Source organism: Carlito syrichta, unplaced genomic scaffold (genome assembly GCF_000164805.1).
Source record: "Carlito syrichta isolate Samal-C Ts95f unplaced genomic scaffold, Tarsius_syrichta-2.0.1 Scaffold315832, whole genome shotgun sequence".
Classification (NCBI taxonomy): domain Eukaryota; kingdom Metazoa; phylum Chordata; class Mammalia; order Primates; family Tarsiidae; genus Carlito; species Carlito syrichta.
In genome coordinates this window covers 196247-206251 of record NW_007259928.1, presented here as the reverse complement: position 1 = coordinate 206251, position 10005 = coordinate 196247, and the positions used below count along the sequence as shown (strand labels likewise).

The 10005-nt window shown below is 51.5% G+C and overlaps 1 protein-coding gene across 2 annotated transcripts in view; it reads left to right on the top strand.

Moving 5' to 3' along the window:
* Window positions 1-703: 703 nt before the first annotated feature.
* Window positions 704-10005, top strand: part of KIAA1191 (KIAA1191 ortholog) — a 10522-nt gene continuing 1220 nt past the window's right edge. The window contains exons 1-5 of one of the 2 annotated variants that reach the window (XM_008073399.2): window positions 704-813; window positions 1057-1143; window positions 4840-5018; window positions 6480-6606; window positions 8394-8518. In XM_008073399.2, the coding sequence (XP_008071590.1) occupies window positions 1116-1143; window positions 4840-5018; window positions 6480-6606; window positions 8394-8518 (459 nt within the window). In that variant the 5' untranslated portion in view covers window positions 704-813; window positions 1057-1115. The remainder of the gene's footprint in view (window positions 814-1056; window positions 1144-4839; window positions 5019-6479; window positions 6607-8393; window positions 8519-10005) is intronic. The other variant, XM_021706647.1, reaches the window with a different exon arrangement.

Genomic DNA, 10005 nt, shown 5'->3' with positions numbered 1-10005 from the left:
CAGCCGGGACCCCCGCGCGCCCGCGCCCCGCCCGGCCCCGCCCGCGGGGAGCCTCGGCGGGTGCCGGGCCGGGCCCGAATCTCGTCAGAGGCTCGGCCCGGGGGCGGGCGAGGCGGTGGTCGGAGCCGGGCTTCGGTTCCCGGCGCTTTGTCCGTGTCCCGTGGAGGGCTGTGGCGGCGAGGGGGGTGCTGGGGGCGGGCGGTGTTCGGGGACGCGGAGGGGAAGGGTGTATCTGGACGGCTGGGCTGTCGGTTGCTGGTTCCTGAAGACCTAGCTGGTGTGCTCGGAGCGTGTCGGGCGCAGGGGGCGGCCACCCGAGAAAAGCGAGAGCCGTCGCTTCGGGCCCTGTTGTCGTCCTGTCTGCGGGGTGAAACGTCTGCCTCGAGGATGAGCCACTCACCTGTGACCTTGGACAGATCGCCTAATTTCGCGGATTTGTAGTTTCCTTCCCTTTAAATTTGGGATAAATCATGCCTGCTTTGCAGTGTTGCCGCAAGGGTCAAAAGACAAGATTAGTTGCTGGAAATGTTAGTTCGGATTAGCCACAAAGGGCCAATTGACCGACTGTGGTACCCAGCTGCTTGCTGTGAGTGAGAAAAGGAAGGGAGGTACTAGTCCTTGCCAGGATTAAACCAGTGTGCGGAAGGTGCTTGGTGCTGGGCTCTGATGGCTGACGGCTGACCCGTGCTGGTTGTTTGTTATTAGAGCCGCTGGATGGACTCTCCCTGGGAAGCTGTGCTGACTTGCAGCAGCTGGACTGTGTTCCTCGTTCACATCTGTCTGTCAGCATAGTCGTCACGTCATTTCACTGTGGTAAGGTGACTTTTCCACCACGTATCGATGCCAGGTGTGACCAGCCACGGGTGTGGCGAGACCTTTGACTATCCTTTCTACCATTGGCATGTTTGTCACCCACTTACTCGTGTGTGTGTGTGTGTGTGTGTGTGTGTGTTTCAACCTTGTAAATAAGCCATAGAATTTGGTGTGCCTGTCAACAGAACAGTGGGAGCTGTTCTTTGGTGTTCATAAGAAAATGCCCTTTGTTATTTTTATTAGGTGGCAGGGTCTCCGCTTGGAATTCTATATAGAAAAAGCACCCGGATCCCAGTCTTTCAATGGCTTCAAGACAGACAGAAGTGCCTGGTAAACTTAACTTCATTTTGGGAAACTCATTTTTTTGCCCTAACATTTTAAGGTGGATGGAAACCATCTTATCTGAACTATATGTTAACGGTTCCTCTCTGTCACTAGGTGGGTATTTAGATTTACTAGATTAGGATCATTTAAATATATTTATTTTTACTTTTTTTTTTTTTTTTGAGTTGGAGTCTCACTCTGTCGCCCAGACTGGAGTGCAGTGGCCGCTCCAGGCCACCGCGGCCTCCGCCTGCTGGGCTATGGCGACCCTTCCGCCTCAGCCTTCCAAGTAGCTGGAACTACAGGCGCGCACTACCACGCCCAGCTAATTTTTTGATTTATTGTAGAGATGAGGTCTCGCTGCCCAGGCGGGTCTCGAACCCCCGGGCTCAGGCAATCTACTCACCTCAGTCTCCCAAAGGCATGGGATTACAGGCTGAGCCACCGAGCCCGGCTTTACTTTATTTTTAAGAGTCTGGGTCTTGCTATGTTGCCTGGGCTCAAGCCATCCTCTGCCTCAGCCTCTCACAAGCGCTGGGATTTCAGGTGTGAGCTACGTGCCTGGCTTTAGATAGTATTTTATTGACCACCTAACCATGATATGTAACTCCTAACCTAACTTAAAAGAGGGCAAGTCATTTTGTTTAAAAGTATGATAAGTTTGTTACTTTTGTATAGTTATCAAATACGAATTCCGAATTAGTTGTGTAGTTCTTGTGTGTGCCAGAGTGATTAAACTCACCTTTTTTGAGGGGTGAGGAGGGCAGTATAGAGATCTGGGCAAAAAGGTACCAGCCCACTTTAATGGCAAAGTGAGCTTCATCATATGCTCACAGCAACATTTAGCAAGTCAATTTCTGGGTTACCGGAGTCATTGAACCCTCCATGAATTGTTTTATGGGAAGAGAAAGTGATTTTTCTTAAACCTGAATCACTCAATTTCGGATTCGCAGTAAAGTCTGAGGATGAAGAAAGATGGTGGCTCTGGCTGGGCAGGGTGGCTCATGCCTGCAGGCCCAGCACTTGGAGAGGCCCAGGCTGGTGGGTAGCTTGAGGCCAGGAATTTGAGATCAGCCTGGGCAACACTGTGACACTCTGCCTCTACAAAAAATTAAACAATTAGCTGGGCATGTTGATGTTCGCCTGTAATCCCAGCTACTCTGGAGGCTGAGGTGGGAGAATTGCTTGAGCCCAGGAATTCGAGGGTGTTGTGAGTTATAATTGTGCCACTGCATTCCAGCCTGGGTGACAGAGCAAGAGGCTGTCTCAAAAAAAAAATTGTTCCCATCTCTAAGGGTTGTTGGGAAGATTAAACAAAGTGTGTAAAAATATGAGTTAGGAGTGATGAATATGCATGTACTACCCAGAAATTCTGTGGTCTCTCTCTGTAGGAATATATCTTTTAGTGACTATTACTTACTATTTTTAGGATGGCTGTTGGGGGGTGTCTTTAAGACGTTTCTGAAATTGCGCCCAAGATGGTAGATTAATAGAAGGCGCCCGCGTCCCTCAGTTCGGATCCGTCTCTAGTCTCCATTATCAGTCTGTGTTTAGTTTGTCTTTCCATGTTGCTGCAATGACCGTGAACTCCCTGCAGCCATCTCAAGCCATAGGGTTGTGCTCATCTGGTGAACGCTTTGCAGTGTGGGGCTCATGGAGCGTCGCCTGCCGAGTGTGAGCACTGGCTCGGCGGCGTCCCAGTCCCCAGTCCATGCTTGTGAGTTAGACAGTGTTGGCCAGTTGATTAAGACAATATCTATGCCTCAGTTTCCTGACCTAGAAAATGGGGAGAGATCTGCTTAATGAGGATTAGATAAGATGAGGGATGTAAGTGCCTAGGAAGTAGGAAGGCTTGGTCATTGTTATTTGCTTGTGGGTCCTTAGGATATCCAGAGTTGCGTCGACATCGTCACTATCTAAGTGCGGAGTGTTTTCACCCCACAAAGAAAACCTCATGCCATTAGCTGCCACATCTCATTCCCCCTTCTGCCCAGCCCCTGGAGACCACGAATCCTCTTTTTTCTATGGATTTGTTGCTAATAATGATAATTATTATTTTATTTATTTATTTTCTTTGAGTGAGACTCCCCTTTTTATTTTATTTTTTGAGGGAGTCTGACTCTGTTACCCAGGCTGGCGTGCAGTGGCACGCTAACGGCCACCGCAGCCTTAACCTGCTGGACTCAGGCAATTCTTCCACCTCAGCCTTCCAAGTAGCTGAAACTACAGGCATGGGCCACCAAGCCCGGCTAATTTTTTTATTTATTGTAGAGATGAGATCTCACCAAGTTGCCCAGGCTGGTCTCGAACCTGCGGGCTCAGGCAATTCTCTCACCTCAGCCTCCCAAAGTGCTGGGATTATAGGCGTGAGCCACTGCGCCCGGCTAATAATTATTTTAATAGTAGTAATAATGGTAACTGCTTGGTTTATTTATTTATTTATTATTATTATTTTTTAGTTGGAGTCTCACTCTGTCACCCAGACTGGAGTGCAGTGGCCGCTTCCGGCCACCGCAGCCTCGACCTGCTGGGCTCTGGCGATTCTTCCGCCTCAGCCTTCCAAGTAGTCGGAATTACAGGCATGTGCTACCACGCCCGGCTGATTTTTTGATTTATTGTAGAGATGAGGTCTCGCTGCCCAGGCGGGTCTCGAACCTTTGGGCTCAGGCAATCCACTCACCTCAGCCTCCCAAAGGCGCAGGATTACAGGCTGAGCCACCGAGCCCGGCCCTTTGTTGTTTTAAATGAAGGCTTTGGTGGTTTTGTTCTTATTGCCAGGCAAGTCGATGTCTAAGTGCGATTATATAATTTTAACAGGAACATGTCACCTTGAAGGCAGGCTCTGGACATTAGTTCTGATAGGAAAGGTTCAGCGAGCCAAACAAAACGAACTTGGCTCCCTGGTCTGGCCAGCCGAGAGTGCCCTTGAAGTGGGGCGCCTGCATCACAGCGGGACACACCAGCAGTCAGTTCCAGTGGACAGGAACGGCAGGTCAGCTGGTGGTGTTTTGTGAGAGTGGTTGTCAACAGTTTCTGAAATACAGAACGCTCGAAACTGGAGGTAGTGCCACACAACAGATGTCTCTTCAATGAGGCAGGGAAGGCAGAGGATTTGCAGTGAGACCTTGGTCGAGCCCTAGCTAGCCATTTTTCATGTGAACTGGGGCAGACCAATTGCCTCTTGGCCTTAGTTTTCTCACCTGTGAAAGGAGAACAAGAATTCCATATGCTCAGTTGCGTCATATCCTCAGTGTTGTGTGAAGTCGAGTGCTGTCGTGGGAGCTGGCTCCTGTGGCATAAAGAACACGGCTCTGGAATCAGATAGGCTTGGGTTTTGACTGCAGACTATGCTTGGACGTTGTCTTCATAAAAATGAGCAGCACATGATGGTCTGTGCCTATGGTCCCAGCTACTTGGGAGTTTGAGGCTGCCACGCACCATGATTGTGCCTGTGAGTAGCCACTGCACTTCAGCCTGGGTGAGAGAGTGAGACCCTGTCTCTAAAAACAACAACAAAAGGACTGCTGAGTGGGTTAAGCGGATAATTCAGTGTCAGGCACAGAGGAAGGGATTCACACTAGTTGATACCTGTCCTTGATTGAGTTAGCTGTTCCACAATAAGCTGTTTTTGCTCTGTCCCAGAGTAAGAGTGTGTCAGTGCTTTCCTTCCTGCAGCCTCTGGTGACAGGTGTCTCTTCTCAGCTCTTGAGACGAGTGGGCCTCTGGGCAAGATGTCCCTGCCCATCGGGATATGCCGCCGGGCATTCAGCTATGATGATGCCCTTGAGGACCCTGCGCCCATGACTCCTCCTCCCTCGGACATGGGCAGCATCCCCTGGAAGCCAGTGATTCCAGAGCGCAAGTACCAGCACCTCGCCAAGGTATCTGACCCTGCTTGCTGCCTCTGGGGATCCCAACCCCTTGTCTGCTGCAGAACCTTCGGTGGCTTCCTGTACCTGTGGACTTGGGTAGCCACCACTCCCTGTGTGTTTTCTGTGCTTCAGCTACAATTAGTGGGTCTTCCTTTCTCTTTTAATTTGAACTAGAAGGGCTGTGTCTTCTCCCGCCCGAGACTCTTCACAGCCTGGGTGTAACTCCCGAGGGACCTCCACTGGCAAGACCTTGTCCCACAGCGTGCCCCTGGCTGGGTGGCTCCTCTGAGACATGAGCATGTTATGTTGCAGAGGTGTTGTGGGGATGAAACAAGAGGCCTGGAAGCTTGGCACATGCTCTGTGTGGGTGTGGCTGAGATTTTTGTTTGGTGGAGTTGTATTTGATTCTTGCCGATGGGTTTTTTTCCCCTGCAATAGGCCCATAATAGAAGGCACCTTTCTAAGAAAGTCTGCTGCTCTGGGGAAATTTCCTATATCAATTATCTCCTGAAACAGGACCCAGTCAGTGTTCAGGAGATAATATTCCATGTAAAAAATAGTGGATTGCTCATGGAAAAGGACCCTGTCACCTGTAATGTCAGAGGTGTGGACTCAGGGACCGGAGCAGGAAGAAAGCTTCCAAGGCAGCCCCCTTTTCATTTGCAGAGGCTGCACATCCTTCACAAGGCAGCCTGGGTGGGCTTCCAGGTGTCTGTTGTAGCCCAGCTGGAACAGCTGACCATTTGGGACAACTTTCAAAGGAGAGCTCAGCTTGCCTGGTTACATGGATTCGTTCATTTGCAAGCCCGAACATGGGGTCAGGCATTTAGTTACAGAATGTGAATGCCCCAGCTCTGGCACGTTATAAGTTAGCAGCTAAGCCAATATTTTGGCTAAAATGCTTTTGAAGACCATCCCTTGAGCCTCTAGGGCAGTGGGCCTGGGAGTGAGATCTCAGGACTAGCAGCATCGGCAGCAACTGGGGCATGCGTTCTTGAGCCTAGCCTGGGCCTACCGTTGGAACTGAGGTGGAGCCCAGCAGTCTCACAAGCCCTCCGGGGGGTTCAATGCTTGGTGAAACCTGAGAACTACGTTGGAGTGCTTCGGTTAGTTAAGCATAACCTAGCTAGTGCCTGGTGCCGGGTCAGGGCTTGGTACCAGGCAGTTCTGCAGCATCTTCCGGGTGGAGTTCTGCAGTTTATCGGGAAGTCAGGGACTGGGAAGATAGGAGCCCCCAGAGCTTCAGATTCTGGCTTTCCTGCACTTGGAAATGTAAGCTGTTTGCATGATACCTTGATCTGTAGTTGCTATCGATAACACCTGTCCAAGCGGGTGGAGGGGGCCAATGGCCCCTTCAGCTGTTTCCTCACTTTTCAGACACGCGGTCTTGCAGTGGCTTCTTCCTGCAAGGGTAAGTTTAGCTGTGTGACTCCAGCCCTGCTCAAGCGCTGCCTTACCTCTCTCGAACAGGTGGAGGAAGCAGAGCCCAGTGTGTCCTCCCCTGCCATGACCCTGTCATCGACCACTGACAGAACGGACAAGGTCCCGGTGGTGAAGGCCAAAGCTGCCCATGTCATCATGAGTTCTCTGATCACAAGTAAGCACGCTGCACCCTCAGAGCACAGTGAGGGTAGCGGGCGAAGGGTTAGGGTGGCCGCACCCCGCCTGCTTCGCTGGGTCCCACGAGGATCGCCCCGTGCGGAAGTCTGTCAGGCAGAGGACTTGCCACACCTGAAGCGCCTCTGCCACAGCGTGCCTGAGGCTTTGTGCGTGGGCCTCACCGTCAGTGTGGCCGTGGGCAAGTTGCGTACCTAGAGGCTGTTTCTCCCTTCACATGGGGACAGTGGCTGGCAGGGGCTTGGGGGCAGGTTCGTGTGTGTCAGGCTTCGCGTGTCAGGGGCAGCTGCTGCTGTGGTGTCTCTGCTCCTGGAGAAGCACAGCCAGGCATCTCCCATGTGTCCCGGAGTGTTTTTTGATTTGTCTTGAAAGCAAAAGTTGGTCCACCAGCAAGAGGACCCGGTCTGGTGGCTCAAGTGTCTTTAGTCTTCAGGTTAAAGGTTGATCCTTCTGAGGCCTGACCTCAGAGAACTTAATTATTTTTTAAGTCTTAATAACAAAGAACTAAACTTCGCTCTAGAGGGCTGTGAGGAGTTAACAATTATTAACTGTGCAGCTCTGCTTGTCAGCAGCGGTGTCGACCGGGGTGAGGCATGTTGGTTCTCCGTGGTTTGCTCTGTGTGGAAACCAGAGCCCTTGTTGATTTCCTCCAGGAGGGCACGGGTGTGTCTTGAGCCATCTCTAGAGAATTCACTCAGTCCACACTCGTGCTTTGGTTGTCTCTTGTTTGCACATAAAAGCACCTTTTGAATCAGCAGCTATCCTTGTGTTTCGCGGGGCTGAGAGTGTGTTCTAGCAGTGCTAGGAGACATGCTTATTGTCTTTGGGAGGTGTGGCATCATGATTGAAGATGGTTTACCAGCAGGGCAGCACATAACACCCCAGCATGCTAAAGTAACTTGGACACTTACTTGGCTCATTCATTTCTACACACAGGCATATTTTAATATAATTCCTGGTATAGTAGACATACTCTTCCATTTTTTTTTTTCAATTCATACTGCCATAAGCTTTTGATGTCATAGTATTAAATTTTAAAAAATAGCTGCATATGAAATCCTGGTATTGGTCTTCCATAACCTATCTCACTCTTTGGATTTTCAGGTAAGACTGGAAAACATCTTGATGCATTGATTGTATTTTTTTCTTTCCTTCTATTACTGATGGAAGTACTTCCTCGGAAGAGGAATGGCTGAGTCAGAAAAGGCATCTGGTATCTAGACTTTAGGTCCTTAGCTGCCACATTCCTGTACTTAAGCGTGTACTATGTAGTTTGTATACAGATTAAGAAGTTCAGTGGTCGCTTATTCCATAGAAGAACTGACTTATTGATGATGAGATAATCAGGTCAGCTGAGTGAATGTTGAGTATCAGCTGTGTCTGTGCTGGGTCGTCGCTCTTGCACATGGAACACTGTATTGGGAGACTTTGGCTAGTTCCACGTGGGGTCTCTGCTTGGAATCTGCTTGGTGCCTTGGTGCCATCTGACTTGGGTGTGGCCCATTTCTTCTTGGCAGGGGTCGGGATTAGAGGAAACTGGAAAAGAGGAGTGATCTTAGCTGGGTGTGAGGGAAGGCCTACTGGTTAGAGAACCCTGGTGTGGGCGTCAGTGTTACTGCTCTTGTGCAGGTCTGGGGGACCCCCTTAGATGGTCAGCGTGGCCTCTGGTCTCTTGTGTCTGGGGAGAGCAGCGGCTCTCTGTGTTGTCCTCCCCAGTTTGTGATGGGAGAGGGGAACGGGCATGACTGTCATCTCCTCTGTTCCCAGAACAGACCCAGGAAAGCATTCAGCGTTTTGAGCAGCAGGCAGGACTGAGAGATGCCGGCTACACACCCCACAAGGGCTTAACCACCGAGGAGACCAAGTACCTTCGAGGGGCCGAAGCGCTCCACGTAAGCATATTTCTGAGCAACCTTCAGAACGCGAAACCTTCAGTGTCAGTGACTTGAAAGGTGGCTGTAAGCCAGGCTCGCGGTGGCGCAGCCTGTCATCCCAGCACTTTGGTAGGCTGAGGCGAGTGGATTGCCTGAGCCCGTGGGTTCGAGACCCGCCTGGGCGACTTGGTGAGATCTCATCTCTACAATAAATAAAAAATTAGCCAGGCATGGTAGCACGCGCCTGTAGTTCCAGCTACTCAGAAGGCTGAGGCGGAAGGATCGCCGGAGCCCAGCAGGTCGAGGCTGCGGTGGCTGGGAGCGGCCACTGCACTCCAGTCTGGGCGACAGAGTGAGACTCCAACTCAAAAAAAAAAAAGGTGGCTGTGGTCTGGAAGTTGCCAGCCCAGCTGGTGGGGTTGTGGAGAGCTGGGCACAGGAGTATTATCAACCTATTACAGTACAGTATAGCCAGTTGTGTTAGTTGGGTAACTAGGCTAAAAGATGGACTCGGGAACAAACTGGACTTACGCAGGCTCTTAGAATGGAACTCGTTCGTATGTCGGGGACTCACTGCCTGTGGAAGGAGGACTCACACAGGTCTGTTGGCCTGTGGGCAGGGATCTAAGCTGTCGTGGACGGTTGCGTTTTGTAACAAGCACTCCAGATGCCTCTTTTGCAGGCTAAGTTTAAAAGTCATTGCTGTGGGGGATCAGGGTTGAGCTAGTGGCCAGCTTAAGCTCAGGCAGGACCGATGCTTCCAGAGAGGGGCACGGTCAGCCTTTGACGCTTAATTAGCACAGGACCTTCCAGGACAGGTCAGGAGAGTCTGTGTGAGCCTTCCCCTTGTACGGTGGTGGAGTGGACTTGGGCCTGCTTGCTGCCCTCGTCACAGGAGAATCCGAGGAGCTGAGGTGTGCTGGCTGTGAGCGGCCTCATCGTGTCACTGGTGGATGGTCAGCCCACCAGAGGACCAACGGCATGGTCCTTTGGATATGACTCGGGCTGAGCTGTGGGACGTTCCGCCTGAGGGTGGGGCCATGTGGGCGCCTTGCTCTGGGGGAGCCAGGAGGCAGGGTGCCTCCCCTTCTCTCATCTGCTGGAGGTGTGTTTCAGTGCTGAGGGAACTCATGGGGGCTGCTGCGGGGGAGAAGAGACTGTAGTGGGCGCATCAGGAAGCCCCCGGCTGAGGGGAGTAGCCGTCCGAGTCTAGTCTTGCTTAGAGGCGGGACGGCAGGGCTTGTGCTGGTGGAGGGGGCGTGAGAAAAGAGCTCCAGGCCTTGCTAGGTGGCCAAGACGGCTGCAGCTTGAGTTCTGACGCTCCCACTTCGCTGGCTTGGGGCCTGTGGGGAACCCAGTTCACTTTTCCGAAAGTAAAAGCTCTTTTCGTACCGAGATGTTTGAGATATGTTGTAGAATGAATACGTTTTTTTAAAAATATGGAATTCTGGCCGGGCTCGGTGGCTCAGCCTGTAATCCCGCGCCTTGGGAGGCTGAGGTGAGTG